This window comes from Impatiens glandulifera, chromosome 4 (genome assembly GCF_907164915.1).
Source record: "Impatiens glandulifera chromosome 4, dImpGla2.1, whole genome shotgun sequence".
NCBI classification, from domain to species: domain Eukaryota; kingdom Viridiplantae; phylum Streptophyta; class Magnoliopsida; order Ericales; family Balsaminaceae; genus Impatiens; species Impatiens glandulifera.
In genome coordinates, this window is record NC_061865.1 from 56,833,865 (window position 1) to 56,852,068 (window position 18,204).

The 18,204-nt window shown below is 28.1% G+C and overlaps 3 protein-coding genes across 3 annotated transcripts; all 3 read right to left on the reverse strand.

Annotated features, from left to right (window-relative positions):
* Positions 1-56: 56 nt before the first annotated feature.
* On the reverse strand, positions 57-869 carry LOC124935492 (NAC domain-containing protein 83-like). Its single transcript, XM_047475922.1, has 3 exons — positions 722-869; positions 347-651; positions 57-275 (listed from the first exon to the last, which is right to left on the reverse strand). Exons 1-3 carry the CDS (start codon positions 867-869, stop codon positions 57-59), a joined length of 672 nt encoding a protein of 223 aa, XP_047331878.1.
* Positions 870-7,326: 6,457 nt separating this feature from the next.
* On the reverse strand, positions 7,327-8,130 carry LOC124935493 (NAC domain-containing protein 83-like). The gene is made up of 3 exons (XM_047475923.1): positions 7,944-8,130; positions 7,563-7,873; positions 7,327-7,485 (listed from the first exon to the last, which is right to left on the reverse strand). The coding sequence occupies exons 1-3, from the start codon at positions 8,128-8,130 to the stop codon at positions 7,327-7,329; spliced, it is 657 nt and encodes a 218-aa protein (XP_047331879.1).
* A 5,111-nt stretch (positions 8,131-13,241) lies between these two features.
* LOC124935494 (NAC domain-containing protein 83-like) lies at positions 13,242-14,093 on the reverse strand. The gene is made up of 3 exons (XM_047475924.1): positions 13,919-14,093; positions 13,552-13,847; positions 13,242-13,478 (listed from the first exon to the last, which is right to left on the reverse strand). Exons 1-3 carry the CDS (start codon positions 14,091-14,093, stop codon positions 13,242-13,244), a joined length of 708 nt encoding a protein of 235 aa, XP_047331880.1.
* Between the last annotated feature and the right edge of the window lie 4,111 nt (positions 14,094-18,204).

The following is an 18,204-nucleotide window of genomic DNA, read 5'->3' on the forward strand; positions in this document are numbered from 1 at the left end:
CGAAAGACTGCATTTTTATTGGTCGAAAATAGAACGAAAAACAAGAACCCTAATTCCTAAGGCTTCCTGCTGCTGCCGCCCTCCTGATGATCTGGTTCATGGGTAAGAGATTTTTCGACCGTAATCACACTGGAATCGGAAGAAGCAGGAGCAGGAGCAGGAGCAGCGTTCCAAAAGGAGAGGAAAATCATCCTCATCCTGGCATCAATCGTTTTCCTATAAACCTTGTTCAAAACCCAGTAATTATCCATGGAAACGGCAGCATCAGCCGAGCCCTGTAAATTTACATTTCCCAAATTGATTACTTGTCAAGATTAATTAGGCTTAAGATATGAAACATGGGTACCTCCGAAAGTTTGATCTTTTTCATGGGACTGATGACTGTACCGTCGAGGCCGTCGGCGGCGGCGGAAGCAGGTATGCTGTACTGATAATTGACCCAACCGGTCATGGAACTGTTGGGAGAGTATCCTTTGTAAAAGACAAGAGTTTTCCTCATGCCCACTATTACATCAGTTCCCTTACAAACCACTATCTCTTTGTTGATGCCGGTGTCCTTCCAGTGGCCAGAGCAGTTGGGCATGTCTCCATTTGGGTACTTAGCTTCATCGGTAGTACTGAAGAAGTAAATCACTTGCTGATAAGTATAACCTGCGCCAGAGAAGATTATAGAATTCCAAATTAACAAATCAGGGGATTACAAATTGAAACAAGAATGTACCTGGCAAATTCCATGGATCAGATTTGAAGACATCGATTACTGGTATGTCAGCGGGCAATGGGAGGGACATGATCTTATTGTGCAGGTAATTAAGAATGAGCTCTTCTTCGGTTGGCTCGAACCTTAAACCAGTAGGAAGTCTCTCCATTGAAAAAAAAAACTCAAAGAAAGAAAGAAAGAAAGAAAGAAAGAAAGAAAGAAAGAAAGAAGATGGGTGAGTGTTTGTAAAAACATGGTGGGCTTTTATAATAAGAGTTGAGAGCTTGACCATAGATTGACGAAATCACTTTGGTGTGAACAGCACTCAAAACCCTCTTTTATTTGGCATATTTTTGTAAAAAAAAAAAAACACTTTTATTTATGTCAAAAGTTCTTAATGATATCACAATAAAATGCCACTTTATAGTTTAAAATAATATCCTTCAAGGACTTGTTTGATTTTACTTATTAATAATAATTTATCATATATATATATATATATATATATATATATATATATATATATATATATATATATATATATATATATATATATATATATATATATATATATATCTTTTAATGTTTTGTAAGCAAATTTATGGTTGAGTTTCTTGCCATGACACTTATAGAATCCTTAGTTTGAGTAGAAATGTTTCTTCATATTGTGGTAGAGTGTATTATCGTTTATGTACATAGTTTAATTTGTTGTCGTTTACGTCTTTATGAAATAGTTTAATCAAAAATCTATCTATGTTGACATTTTTAGTTAATAAATCACATACGACAAGTTGATTAGGGGTACAATTGTTAAATATTTTAATGTGCAATGAAATCAATGATGTATTTAAAAAAGGAAGTCGAATATTTGAAATTATCTAATATTTTTCACAATTTGTCGGCAATATGGTTAATGTTAGAAATCATTTAATATCATTTTGGTATGTTATGAGCTATTGAGGTTAACAAGTGTTGTTGTTTATCTTGTCTTGTCTTGATGTCATAATTTAATTTAATAATGTTATTGACTGATACACTAACAACCACATTTTTTCTACCATCTAATCTTCAATACAAAACATGTATTAAACGATGAAGTTGGATATTCAAAATAACTATAACTGTTTTTTTTTTTAAAAAAAATTAAATGTTCAATACCTTGTCTACAAATGCTACATGTATTCTCTATTATTATTATTTTGATTATATAGCCGCAATTTAAAGCTTTTAAATGATGTTTCTGAATTTAGTACTATGAGCCATTGAGTTAAGTGCATTGTCGTTTATATCTTAATGACATAGTTTAATTTACATAACCGACAAAATCATTTCCCACAAATTTATTTATTTCGAACACTTCTAATTCTCATTGAGACGTATAAAGAGCAACACATATTAATTAAAATATAAGTTGTAGTTTTTATTTGATAAATCACAATTGACAAGATGACTTGAGATCCAACTATTAAAAAAAAGTTAAGAACAATCAAATTAAAGAAATGTTTATGAAGAGAAGTGGGATTTTCAAAATATCTATAACGTATTTAAGAAGTAAAATCGAATGCTCTACATTTTCCGCACCATGTTCAAAAAGGCTTGATGCTTTTCCTTTGTCTCAGGGAAATAAGGATGTAGTCGTGCCCGCAAAAGTGCATTGGGTGCGGCCTTGGGCATGCTATCCGTGTTGGGCGCCTCATCTCCTTCTGTTAGCCTGGGCGTCCCTTCGTTTGGCCAGATGGTTGCACCTCTAGACTCTGGACTCCGCGTGGCGGCCTATTTGCTTTGGCGCTTTTTGGCCTTCTCCTATTTTTTATTATATGCCCAATATATAAATTAATTAATATAAATAAAATTTATTTATGTCAATTTTATTTATTTTGTGTATTTTAGTGCTTTATTTTAATTATTTAATTACTATAATTTTAATTATTGAAGGATAAATTGATATAATTTTTTTCCTAAATAATTATTTAATTTATTTTTAGTCTTAATTTTAATTATTTTGAATTAAATGAATAGAACATTTATCTAAGATACTTATTTAATTTTCTTTTAGCCTTAATTATTTTGGATCAAAATAATGAAGATAATTATTTAATTTATTTTTCACCTTGATGAATTTATATTTTTTGAAAATTATTTTAAAGGGTGGTGATTAAATTTCTACAAATTGGGGGAGTTAAGTTTATATAGAGTAGGAGGATTGTTTCAAGAGGTTAGTTTGATGAAGATTGATGGTCGAAATTTTATGATGATGATGAATGTTCATGTGTTGGGAAAATAGTAAATATGGGGTTTGTGATGTTAAAGTTGGAAAGATTGAAGGTGATTAACGCGATAGAAAAGGAAAAGATAATGTAAGTGGAGGGAATGGTATGAAAATGTTTGTTCATCAAAATGACATTACAAGAGATATATATTCTAGAAGGAAGATATAGACAATAATAGCCTATATGGTTTGAACTATAGCCAATAAAAATACATTTTAGAGTTCAAAGATCTATTTTGTGAGATTTATATGGTTGAATGAGTGTGAAGCAAAAACATTCAATTTTTTTGAGGAATGGATAATTAGAAGGACAATTAAAAAGAACCAACTATCAATTTCGATCAACCTCTAATCTTGTGACTTTACGGTCATTTGTTACTAATATTTTAATCATTGACAAATCACATCTCAATCACACTTTCACACATCTTTTATCTATTGGAAATCAACCATTAATCTTAATTGACCTCTAATTCCGTAACCTTGTGATATTTTCTTACCTTACCGATATCTTATATCTTGGTAAATCAATCATCAATTTCAATTAACTCTTAACCTCTTGATCTAATGTGTCTAATCAAATATATGATCATATATTTTATATTTGTCTCTTATTCACATATATATAATTCACTTAAATTTGCATTAGTAAGGATTCAAACTCTAGTCTCGAGTGTAGAAGGCGACCACTTTAATCATCAGACCACTTATGATTAAATAATTTTATTCAAAATTTTGTGTATGGATTCGTTTATTTTTTAAACTAATAAAATTTCTAATTTTGTTTTTTTTTATAAAGTGACAAATAATTTTTATTGATACACTAAAACTAATTTTATTGACAAATATTATTTTTTAATTTGTGTTAAATATAAAATGTAGAAGAAAAATAATTTATTTTTATTTAAATTTAATTTAATTTTGTTTTAAATAGATTGATATATATAATTTTAAAAATGGTATATATATAATTATATAGATTATAAAATAATTATTGGTAAAAATACTATTTATGAAAAATATAAAAGTTAAAAAAAAATATAAAAAAAATCAAAATAATAATATACCTAATAAATATGGAGTGAACTAAAAAAATATTAATATAACAAAATGATAAATAATAAAAAAAATATTAATTTGTTTTTATTTAAATATATGGTTATATATATAATATATATTTATTTTTAAAAAGATTAACTTTTATTAAAAATAACGTTGAAACGTTATAAATAAAAAAAACAAATATTTAATATTAGCTTAGTTCGTTAAAGAGTTGTACTTGTTTGTGTTATGACGTGAGTTCAAAACATACCTATAACATTTTTAATTTTATTTTAACCGTTTTAAGTTTATGGGCGGGTCAACCCAGAATCCGACCCAAATATCCATACCTATAATATATATATATATATATATATCCAAATTAACTGCAGTTCTCGACCCAACAACTCAGACACTTTTAAAATTAAGCATCATTATATATATATAAGATTAAAGAAGCTTCCCGTAAGGTACTTTGGAATTCCGTTAACCGCGAAGCAGATCGAGATCTCACACTACAAGCCGCTGATTGAAAAGGTAAAAAACATGATATCTGGTTGGGCAGCGAAAAAACTTTCTTATGCAGGGAGGATCGAACTTATCAAAACCGTGGTCATGGGCATAGTTGGCTATTGGGCGCAGCAGATGGTCATTCCGAAGAAGGTAATGAAGGAGCTTGACACGCTGATGAGGAACTTTATCTGGGGCAGTAGCGGAAGATGAGGAAAGAAAGTCAAATGGATCACTCTCTACAAACCGAATGACGAGGGAGGCATCGACTTAAAGAATTGTATCGAATGGAACAAGGCTCTCACCTTCAAGCAATCATCTGTGGGTTTTGATGCGCAATCAGGAGTCACTATAGATCAAATGGGTGCATACGAGGTTTATGAAACACGAAACCAGCATCTGGACCTGCAAAATTCATGAAAGTATGAGCTGGTCTCTGAAAAAGATTCTTAAACTAAGAAACGATATTGCAGATCTTTATGACATCCGACTAGGGGACGGGAAAGACACTTTATTCTGCCACGACCCCTAGTTCGAAAACTAACCTATCATCCACAAGGAGGAGTTTCAAAATACCCGTATTAGAAGGGACTACGCAGAAGCGAAAATTAGAGACATTAAAGACGGGAATTGAGACTCACTCCTGAGAAGAAATTCAAAAGGACAGAGGATACTTGATCATATAAGTAACATACAACTACACGACAGACCAGATATTCATGAATGGAAAGCTGAGGACAATGGGAAGCTGGTATCGAAGAAAATATGAGAGGTAACCCGAGAAAAAACGTAGAAAGTAGAATGGACTCCTCTTGTATGGTCAACGAGGATTATCCATAAACACCAGTTCATCCTTTGGCTCGCCTTCTAGGAAAGACTCAGCACTCGTGATCGTATTAGTAAGTATATGAGCATCCCGGACACGAGTTGTCTTATATGTAGAGGAAATGAAGAAACCATAGATCATCTATTCAGGAGTTACTATATTGCTTCGGAGCTTTGGGACAAATTCTATAAAAGACTGGAACTAATCAGTTTCTCAAGCGAATAAAATGAAATCAAAGAAACAACACTACTCAAAACCAAGGGAAATAGATTTGCAAAAAGCGTGTTCAAGTGCGGCTTTGGACCAGTGGTGTATAATATTTGGCAATAACGGAATGCAAGGGTATATGGTAGAACCCGCAGGAGCGTTGAAAGAGTTATAGAAAAATATTGTATCGGATTGCAGCGCCCTCGCAGGAATGTGAAGAAGAATTCCAAATACGGAGTAGAACTAGAATATTTGTAGGAATTGAAATATCTATAGGAACTGAAATTTACTGTTTTTTAAACTCACTAGAATTTAAAGCATTGTAATCAGATAATTCATTTACGTTTGTAGCTTTTTAGCTTTTATTCAGAATGTTACGACTTCAAAATTATTCTAGGCATGTAGAGAATGATCTCTTAAACTCGTAGGTTTTTTTCCCCGTTTTTGGGAATTTTTAATGAAATGACGCTAAGTCATTTTTACCAAAAAAAAAAAAAAAAAAAAAAAAAATTAAAGAAGCTTAAAGAGCTATGTATTAAGAATATATTTTATGTATATCATATTTCAATTAAAAGAAATTTATAGAAAGTAAGGAGTTAACTAAAAAGTTATAAGATTTACAAATTTCTAATAAAATTAAAAGTTACAAAGATGAAAACCAATAAACTTAAGTGGATATAATTTATGTTAAATCTATTATCATTTTTTTTTATCTCTACTCTAAAGTGTAGAGTCTTTAATACTTTGTAACTTCTTCCAACATAATTAAAAATTATGCCACATCTATTATAATTTTTTTAAAATGATGCAGGTATAATAAAAAATAACAAGAGTTGTCTACGCATGATGACACAAAAATGATATGAGAGAAAATAATATTGAATTTAAGATTTGTAAAATGATGGAATTAAAATTTTAGTTTGAACTAAATAAATGTATTTTATTTATTTAGAACCAAATATAGCTCATTGATATGTAAGTATCTCTAGAATACAAAATCTTTTAATTATTGTTTATAGACTTTTTGAGACAACAAGTATTAGTAATAATCTAATGACAAAAGATAACACCTAAACTTTGTTGACTCAACTATTAGTAATAATCTCATCATAAAGATAAGACATGAATCTTTGTTTTGTACTATGATAACTAGCTAGTGTGAACAAGAGATTATTTTAATACTTTGGAAATTCTAATTAATATTATTAATATGATAGATTATCATATTTATATTGAGTGATTTATATTTCATTAGGAATCTTCACATTTTATTTTTTTTATTAAAAACATTTAAATTAAAGTGAGAAGTCTTTATTGACTTCATAAATTTATTAAATAATAATAATAAATAAATAAAGGGTTTTCAATAATAAAATGAATGTTAATATAATATACATATTTTTTAATAGAGAAAAGGTAGTATATTAATTGAGTTTAGTTATTTTTTACAACTTTTAAATTTTTTATTTCTATTTTTTTCCTCTCGATAAGATGATGGAGGTAGGAAATATCAATTGATCTAGTTTTATAGTTATTATTTTAAAAATAATTAATTGGATATAAATACTTGCTAATGCATGCACATAAAAGAGTAGTATCTAAAAACAAATTTCGAATTATTGAAATAAAGCTAATATAATAATCTCTTAAAAGAAGAAACACATGAATTACCCTCCAATTAAATTATTTTTTATCCTACCACCAATTACATAATTGTCACGAGTCCCATAATCATCCATCCCCCTTTTATTAAAATCAAGAACCCTACAAGTGCTAAGGTTTGTTGCTTGACGAAGCAGGAGCAGAGTTCCGACCTGAGATGAACGGCATTTTCACCACCTTCTTCACCTCCTTCTTCCTCTCATTCTTCTTCCTAAAAATCTTGATCAGCACCCAGTACTTGTCCATGGAGGCCGCGGCTTCATCTGAGCTCTGTACAATTTACATTTCCCAAATTGATTAGATGCATGTCAAGATTTAAGGTTTAAGATCATAGGAAACATGGGTACCTCCGAAAGCTTGATCTTTTTGAAGGGATTGACCGCCGAAACGTGGGCGGCGGCGGCGGCGGCGGCAGGGGAAGCAGGCAGGCGATATTCATGCATTATCCAATCCGTCTGGGTACCGTTGGGAGAGTTTCCTCTGTAAAAGGAAAGGATTTTCTTCATTGCAAAAATGAACTCAAATCCCTTAGTAACCGTGATTGGTATGTCGAATCCTGTGGGCCTCCAGTAGCCGTAGCTGTTGGGGATGTCCCCATTTGGGTTCACGGATTCATTATAAGCCATGCTGAAGAAGTGGCGATATTTCTCAGAATCACCTGCGCCGGAAAAGATTATATAATTCCAAATTCATAGACAGAAAATCAAGAATGCTAACAATGTACGTACCTGGCATATCCCATGGATCCGATTTCCAGACTTCGAAATCGGGTATAATATTGTCATCGGGCAATGGGCGGGACATGACCTTATTGTGCAGGTAATGGAGAATGAGCTCTTCATCACTGGGTTCAAACTTAAAACCAGTAGGAAGACTCACTGAGACACCATCCTTGACAAACTTGAGATTCTCCATTGAAACAACTGATCAGATCGAGAAGGAGATCCAAAGAAAGAAGAAGAAGAAGACAGAAGTGAGTGTTGTGAAAACATGGTGATCAATATTTATAATAATGGTGGAAGCAATATTTTACAAGATTCACCACATATTCACCAAATCTATTTACCGGTGTGACCAACTCTCAAAAAAAGTCAAAAACCACTTTCTTTAATAAGATTTACCATATATGTATGATCCATGTCAAAAGTTCTACTTTTTTTTTTTTTATATCCATCAATCAATAAAAGGTCTTTCTTTGTTTTCCATTATTTTTAAAAAATGATTATATTTTATATATATTTTGAAACATTAAATTAGTTAATTAATCTAGCATAATATCTTTTTTAAGAGTTATGACGTTAAAATTTAAAATTATAATGTAGTTTTTTTACTAATTAATCTGTAAATAATTTGGAAACCTTCTAATTTCACGTATAGTTTGAAATATGGAATTGAATTTCATCCAATTCGAGTCTGTGTTTCTAAAATTTCTTATGATGTTCCAAACGTGTGGTTGTTTATGTCTTGATGATGGAGGTTAATTTAACAATCTTATATGTTGTCGTTTATGTTTTTATAACATAGTTTAAGTTAACAACAATCTTATAAGTTGTCATTGATGTCTCGATGACGTAGCTTAAGTTAAGAATCTTATATATTGTCGTTTATATCTTGTTTGTGTTCGAGTCTTGATGACATAATTTAATTTATATAATTTTAGTTTAAATGTGTTAATTAAAATATAATATTTTTTTAATATCTAGTATCATGTAATGGGGTATTCGTCGGGATTTGGTATCCGACTAATCGGGGATGAGAATATAAATAGAGATACTCGTCGGGTTTAGGGTCGGGGTCAGGTAGTAAATTAAAAATCGGGTTCGGGAATTGATACTTCACTACTGGGTGGGCAAAGTATCTGTTGTCAATCCTAAGTTCATTGTCGCTGAACATGGAGTTCAAAAAGGCTGAATATGAATTTCAATCCTAAGATTTTTAACTCAAACAGGCGTTGAACATGCAGTTAATTGGCGCTGAAAATAATAAACCTTTTGGAAAAAAAAATTAAGTAAAAAAATTAGATTTTTGTTTTTGATTAAAACTAAGTTAAAATACTTAGTTTTTTTTCAAATTTTTTCATGTTCTCTATGTTCTTGTCATATTTAAGTTAAAATAATTATTTTTTTTAAAAAAAAGTTTATCATGTTCAGTGTCAATGAACTACATGTTCAGCGCTAATGAACTCTATGTTCTTGTCATTTTTCAGTTAAAAAAATTTAGTTTTTTTTATGTTCATCCCATTTGAACTTTATGTTTCGCTCTAAAGAACTCTATGTTCAGCTCATTTGAACTTCATGTTCAACACTTTTTTAGTTAAAAAAATTTAGTTTTTTTTTCAAAAAAAATAACAGTTAATTTTTTTTTACACAAGTTCATGTTTTTTTATTAAAAGAACATGACCATGTTTTTAAAAATGTCATTTATTTTCGCAACCGAGATATAAGTCGTCGCGCCGAAAAAAGAAGTTATCAGACTCCGATTAGATAAATGAACAAAATATATTTTTACCGGAGAGATGAGAGAAAGATGAAATAGAGTCCTCAATAGCCGTATAGGAAAATGAAAAAAATATATTTTTGGCCGATAGTTGATAGAGAGATGAAAGGATAGATTTGAGAGAGAAAGAGATTTGTTTTCATTACTTTTTTTTTTTCTTTTTTTTTTCACTCTTAAACCTGTGAACAGACTAATAACTTTGCTTTTGTTACAATTTCGTGCCCTATCATCATTTCTCTTTCTTGTTATTAAATTTAAAATAAACATTTGGTCCCCAGAACATTTCAATTTTGAGTTGTTTTTCGCTAGTTTGGGCTCTTGTGTAATTCGTGTGTTTAGATTTTATGGTCTGCCGATCCCAAAAACTAGCCATGGCTAAGTTTCTAACTGGTTTTCTGAAGCCACGACCTAGAAACACAACTAGCGACTAAAATGAACACTCTCGCATGGTTTTCGATCGAGAAGATCAACCTTGTCATTGTTTCTGACCTAGGATTCCACCTGCTCGCCATCCGACTAAGAAAACAAGGTCACTGGCAAGATTTTCAGTTAGTCGACCGAGAAATATAGCGAGCCCCATGCCAACGACCGTGTTTTTCTGCCTACAAACTAGTGATGACATTGTTGTGTGTAATTTATTTAGAAGTCGTCGCGCCGAAAAAAGAAGTTGTTAGTAGCCGGTTAGAGAAATGAACAAAATATATTTTCACCGGAGAAAGTTGAGAGAAAGAGATGAAATGAAGTCTTCAATAGCCGGACAGAAAAATAAACAAAATATATTTTTGACCGAGAGTTGATAGAGAGATGAAATAACATATCAGTAGTTTTACTTTTATTATAATTTTGTGCCTTATTATTTCTCTTTGATTATATATTGTTTTTATTAAATTTAAAATAAACATTTGGTCCCAAAAACATTTTAATTTTGATTTTTTTTCCGCTAGTTCGTGTTTTTGGTGTTTGTGTGTGTTTAGATTTTAGGGTCGGCCGACCCCCAAAATTAGTCATGGCTAAGTTTCTAACTGGTTTTCTGAAGTCACGACCGAGAAATACAGCTAGCGACTAAAATGAACGCTCTTGCATGGTTTTCGGTCGAGAAGATCAACCTTTTCATTGTTTCAGTCAACCGAAAAATCTAGTGAGCCCCATACCAACGACCATGTTTTTCTGCCTACAAGTCATCTAGTCAAGAGTTTTCTGCAATGACATTGTTTTCGACCGAGAAAAATAGTGATGACATTATTCATTGTTGTGTGTAATTTATTTATTTCTATGCCTGAATTAATTTCTAAAAGAAAATTATAAAATGAAAAAATTAAGGTTTTCCACAAAAATTCGAATAAGGAATTGTTTGACAGAATATTTGATTTTTCTTGGTTGAAATCGATATATTTATAATTGTAAAAATATTTCTAATTTCAACATCGATTTTAATAATTTTGTAGACACTTCGAATTTTTTCTAAATTCTACTAACACATTCTTTTTTTTTTTTTTGAAACTTTACAAAATTATGTATGACTAAGTATGTTATATTTGTCTAACATTTATTTATTTATTTATTTTTACGATTTTATATACTTGTACACATTTATTTTCATTCTTGTATTTTCTTTTTAAAAAAAAGATTCACATAAATTAAATATTCTTCTCTTTAATTTGTATTTTTAAATCTATAATAATATTCTTCTTTAACTTTTATTTATTTATTATTATTTTTTGCTTAGTGTAGAAAAAGGTAGTAGACTAATTGAGTTTAGTTATTTTTACTGCTTTATTATTTTATTTTATTTTTAAATTTGTATTGATGTGTGTTATATTTTCTAAGTAGATGAGTAATTTTGATTGTAGAATATTTTTAATTTTCCAAAATAGGTGATGTCTTTCTTGAGTCATTCTTTTCCAAATTTTAAGCTTAATTTATTTATTGTCTTAAATCACATGTTTAACTTTTATTTTCTTTTTTCATTTATATAAAATAGTTTAAAACATGATTCCATTTTTAATATATAATTCTAATTAATATGAATATATATACTTAAAAAATCGCAATATTATTTATCATGTTATGTTTGTTTAGAGAAAAGTACTATAAGAAATTGGAACGAAAATCAAATTTAACTCCATTATTTCATTTTTGCTATATGTTTGAATTGATGTAATTGTAATTAGAATTTAATTACTATGTTAAAAATCCTAAACTTAGATTTGAAAGTAAATATATGATGTGACGATCCAAATTTTTGAAAAAAATTAGGTTGGGCTTAAAAAAATAATAAGAAAAATTTAAATAAAACGAATGAGTAAATATAAATTTTACCATTTTTTAATAAATAGATAAACCAATAGTGAATTATATTGAATTGTTTTAAGAAATTATAGGGTAATATTACATTTTTACAATATTTTTTTATATATATATCTTTTTGAGGTGTAGCCCAACATTGTCCCTGAATATAGTGAATTAAAATTTAAATAATCATATATTTTAAAATTCATTTAGAACTATATTACCAAACACTTAACATTAAAAATAAAATAATCACTAAGGTATCTCAAGTGAGAAACGTTTTTGTATAAAAAACTTAACTTTGATTATCACTAATAACATCTCAAATGAAAGTGGGTGTAATCGTGTTGATTTTTTAATATTTAAAAAAAAGATATATATTATAATTTAATTTCAAGTTTAGAAATAATGAAACTTAAATTTTATTTTGAACTAAATAAAATATTTTTTTTTTTATATATTAAAGTTCATTGAGAACCAAACATACCTTAATGATATGTAATTAAGTCTATGTTTGGCCTATAAAATCTTTCACATTATTCTTTAGAGACTTTTTAAATTAACAACTATTAGTGAAAATCTAATGATAAAGATAACACCTGAAACTTTGTTTTGTACTATGATAACTAGTCTGAAATAGAATTATTGTAATATTTTGGAAAATCAAGATTATTAATATGATAGAGAAAATATTAAAACTTTGTATAAAAGGTTTTAGTACAAGAAAATAAGTTTCTCTACCAAATTCAAAATATTAGATTATATTAATGAAGTGAAACTAACTTTTTTTTTTTTAATTAAAAATAATAAAATATATAATAAATAATATTCTTCTTTAACTTTTATTATTATTTATTATTATTTTTTTGTTTATTTTAGAAAAAGGTAGTATACTAATTGGGTTTAGTTACTTTTTACTGCTTTGTTATTTTATTTTTTTAAAATTGTTTCTCTTTATAATATGATGTATGTAAGAACTCTCAATTTATAGTTAACTTATATAAAAATTATGTTTATTGTTATTATTTTAATTTTAATAAATAATTAATTTGATACAAATACTTCTTAATGCACATAAAAGTACAACAGATTTTGGAATTATGAAAATAAAACAAATATAACAGTTTCTTAAACAATAATAAAATTAAATAAGTACCCTCTTCCATTGATTATTTTCATACGAACCCTCACTTACTCACAATCCTTCCCCATTTTCTTAAGGTCAAGAACCCTAAAACATGCTAAGGTTTATTGCTGCTGCTGCTGCTGCTTTCCTCTTGATGATCTGGTTCATGGGTAAGAGGGCTTTCCACTGTAATCTCACTTGAATCGGAAGAAGAAGAAGAAGAAGAAGATGAAAAAGAAGAAGAAGGATCAACGGTCAGATCGTAGAAGAACCGCATCTTCGCCTCCTTCTTTCGATAAATCTTGCTCAGAACCCAGTTCTTGTTCATGGCGGCCGCAGCATTGTCCGAGCTCTGCACAATTTACGTTTCCCAAACTGATAACCTGTCAAGATTAAGGTTTAAGATATGAAACATGGGTACGTACCTTGGAAAGTTTGATCTTTTTCTTGGGATTGACGGCTGAACCGTCAGCGGCGGCGGAAGGCGCAGGCATGCGATACTGGTGCATGAACCAATCGGTCTCGAAACCGTTTGGAAACATGCCTCTGTAATAGACAAAGATTTTCATCATACCCAGAATTACTTCATTTCCCTCTGAAGCCACGATTTGTCTGTCGATTCCGGTGGCCTTCCAGTAGCCGAAGGAGCGGCTGGGGATGTCCCCATTTGGGTAAATGGCTTCATTGACGCTGAAGAAGTATTTCTCTTTCTCAGAATCACCTGCGCCGGAAAAGATTAATAGAATTCGAAATCAACTGACAGACAGGGGATCAGAAAAAACAAGAATGTACCTGGCAAATCCCATGGATCCGATTTACAGATTTCGAATTCAGGTATAATGAGAGAGGGCAATGGGTGGGACATGACCTTATTGCGCAGGTAATGAAGAATGAGCTCTTCATTGGTCGGTTCGAACTTAAAACCAGTTGGAAGTCTCATTAAGACACCATTCTTGACACTCTCCATTGAAACAGCTGATCAGAGAGAATAAGATAGAAAGAAAGAAGAAGATATGTGAGTGTTGTGAATATATGGGGAGCTTTTATAATGTTATAAGGAAGGAAGAGTGGGGAGCTTCACCATACACAAACGAAACCCATTTGAGTGAACAACACTCAAACCCACTTCTTTTATTATTAGCATTTTTATCAAAACAACACTTGTATGATCCCGGTAAAAAATTCTACTTTTTTAAAATTATCCCTATAAAAAAGGCCACTTTTGAAATTTCAAATAAGAACTTAAGAGCTTGTTTGATCTTGATTTTCTATTATTAAAAAAGAAATTCATTCTATCACATAAAATTTCTATCATCAAATTAATTAATTAATCGAGCATAGTTTCTTATAATAGGTTACATGCACTGCCTTCTTTTTTTGTGTCGACATATAATGCGGCATCCATATTGAATTTGTCAAATTTGCATATCGTGATTCCAAATTTCCTCGTGTGAGGCCAAGCGTGTTGTCGTTTAGGCCTTGGTGCTTAATTTGTAACCTAATTGTGTTGTTGTATATGTCTCGATGACATAGTTTAAATTAATAATCTTATCATTTTGTCGTTTATGTGTCGATTACATAGCTTAATTTAGTAATCTTGTTGGGTTGTCTTTTATATTTTGATGGCACAACTTAATTTAATAATTTCATCGTGTTTTCACTTATATCTTGATGTCTACTTAATTTAATAATTTTATTGTATTGTTGTTTATGTTTTATAAGATAACTTAGTAATCTGTTAAATATTCTAACTTGCAAAGAAGTATTTACAAAAAAAAAAATCGGGTATTCAAAATATCAATAAGGTATTTAGGAAGTAAAAGTGAATGTTACACATTTGAAATTCAAGTATGGAAAACAAAAAAACTAAATCAATTGTGATTGTAGATGAGTTAAGAAAAATGAAGACAAAAAAAAAGTTAATATTAATTTAAGACTTGTATCAACTCTGGTTCCTTCTTACTGTATTTGCCTTCCCTTTTGAATAATTTCTCTTTATTGTTCTTATGATTTATTGTTTGTTCTATATATGATAATTTATCTAATAATTTGATCATGAGAAAAATTATAATTGTATTCGAGGTAGGGTGAAATTGATACTTTAATGACTAAATTGTTAAAAAAAAACAAGATTTTCTTCACAATTGACAATTAGAAAAAAAAAAAAAACAACACTATGAATGTAATAAAAGCCATCTAAACCAAGTCTTGGAGGGTAGAGAAATATGTGATGTTCTTTGCGTGCATTATTTGGATTCTTTATTTGAATAAATAAAATCTTCAATTATATTAATTTACTATAACTTTTTCTTTTCTTTTATATATTTTTTAAGAAGATAAGTTTTGAGGATTACCATAAGCAAGAATGAAGTGTCAAAATGTAGATACATACCAAGTTATTTTTAATTGTTGATCATTGAATCTCATCATCTGTTAGGTGGGCTAAAAATTATATAATGTTAAGATGCATTATTATTTTTGTCTTAGAATTGTAATTTACAAGTGATAAAATTAAACTTAATAAACCACATAAATATATTTTTCAAGAATTCTAATCAATTCAAATATCACCCTACCCAATTTTGGGTAGTCTTCAAATATGAATTAATTATCAATATGCATGTGGATAAGTGTATTGAGTCATGTCTATCGGTTTAACTCTTTTTCCCCCAATTTTAAGCTTATATTTAGTAACTTTTACATGCGAAAGTTATTGTCTTAGATCACATTTGATTTAATACATTTTATTTTTTATTTATTTTTTACTTGTAATATAGTAGTTTAAAACATGATTTGTAATAAACATTGACCTTAAAAGATATAAAAAAAAAAAACATTTCTTGATTTTGGATGGATAGTATATGATTCTGATTAATATGACTATAAAATTTTATGTATTATTTATCATATTATGTTTGTATTGAAACCTATTATAATTGAAAAGGAAAGGAAATCAAATTAATTTAACTCATATATTTAATTTAGGGTACAGGTTTAAATAGTTAATATAGTAAAAAAAGCTCACTTACACCGTATATACTTATACAACTAGTATTTAAATATACGTACTATCAAAAATTGGCTCATTTATCATAAATAAAGTATAGTTAATTTTTAATTTTTAATTTATATATTTATTAATTAAATATTAATATATTTTCTCTTTCATTCTTTTTTATTAATAAATAAACCCTCTATTTTTATATTTTTTATAAATATTTTATTATTTTTATATAAGCATTTATTATTGATGATTTTAATTTTATTTTATTATATATATATATATATATATATATATATATATAAACATTCGTCATTTAATTATTTTAAAATTGTTTGTTCTCAATTATTTAATATAACAATAACTTATATTTTCAACAATAAAAATTTTTTAACACAAAAATAAATTAATTAATATTTAGATAATAATAGCAACTCATTCATCCAACACCAAAAAATAATAATAAAAAATTAGACAAAACAACGTTACTTACTATTACTATAAGTCCGGAATAAAAATTAAATAAAAAATTATTAATTTTATTTTTGTTAATATTAAATTAAATAAGAAAAAAATGCTTTAAAAAAATATTACAGTAAAACATAAAATTCATAAAAAAGTTGTTAAAGTTTTTTTAAAAATGAGAATTTAAGATCTATTAAAAATAAAAATTGATAAAAAAAAATGAAGATAAAAAAATATTAATATAAAAATAATAAAAAAATTAAAAATGAAATAAATTACCTAATTTAATCCATGTAAAAAAAGAAAAGAGAAAATATATTAATACTTAATTAATAATTATATAAATTTAAAAATAAAAATTAACTATGGTTATTAATAGAGGCTAAATAAGCTTAACTTTTATTAGTACGTATGTTTAAATGACTTTTTATTAGTGTATACGTCTAAGTGAGCTAGTTATACAAGTATATACGTGAGCTTTTTTCCATTAATGTAACTAGCACACATCCCCATATTGCAAAAATTAGTTAAACTAGGAAGATTCCTTACAATGCACACGAATGAAAATATAAATAAAATAAATTTAATAAAAAAAAATAATATGTATTTAATGTTTAAATTTTTTAATAAATTACGAATAATATATTAAAATAAAAAATAAAACCCTCTCATCCCACATTTTGTTCAATTCGATAAAATAATTTATCTCACATATTTTATCACATATTTTTTCCGAATGAACATCTAATCTCATTACCTTATATTTTCATTTTAGTCAATCAAATATTTGATTCATATTTTTTAATATTTAACATCGTGACCTCACATTTTGGCTAATCAAATATTTAATTCAAAATTTTTTAACCACTTTCAATTGATATCGATCTATTATCTCTTGACAAATCACATCTCAATCACACTTGGTTAAAAGGTTGTACTTGTTTTATTAGCTTGCGAGTTTGAAACATACCTATAACATTTTTAATTTTATTTTTAACCGTTTTAAGTTTATGGCCGGGCAACTCACAATCCGATCCAAGTATCTATTTACTCTCACATATATATTCAAATTAACCACAACTCTCGACCCGCCAATCCGGACACTTTAAAAATTAAGCATCATTATATATATATTAAATTATTACAGTTTAAAAAATATTTTAGAATAAATAATTAAGATCATATATTTTCAAAATTAATTTATAAATTTTAAATAAATTCAAATTAAATGTAAGATACATTTTTAATTAAATTGATTAATTTTATATGAATCTATTTAGAAATAGATAAAATTGAAATTGTGTATAAACCAAAAAATGTTATTAAATTTGTTCTAGACCATCATATCAATTAAATTGAAATAAAATATTTAAAAATTAATAATATTTTTAATAAAAAAATGTTATTTAAAGTGAAATTATTTTCAAATAAATTCATCATTATAGAGTAAAAGAAACTATTAAATATACATTTAAATATGGTGCAATTGCAACCATAAAACATATGAAAATGAGCAAATAATAAAAATTTTGAACACAAATATTAACATTTTTCTACATCTCATTATCGACCAAATTCTACCTTCACTTTGGGCATTTTTCTCCAACTAATT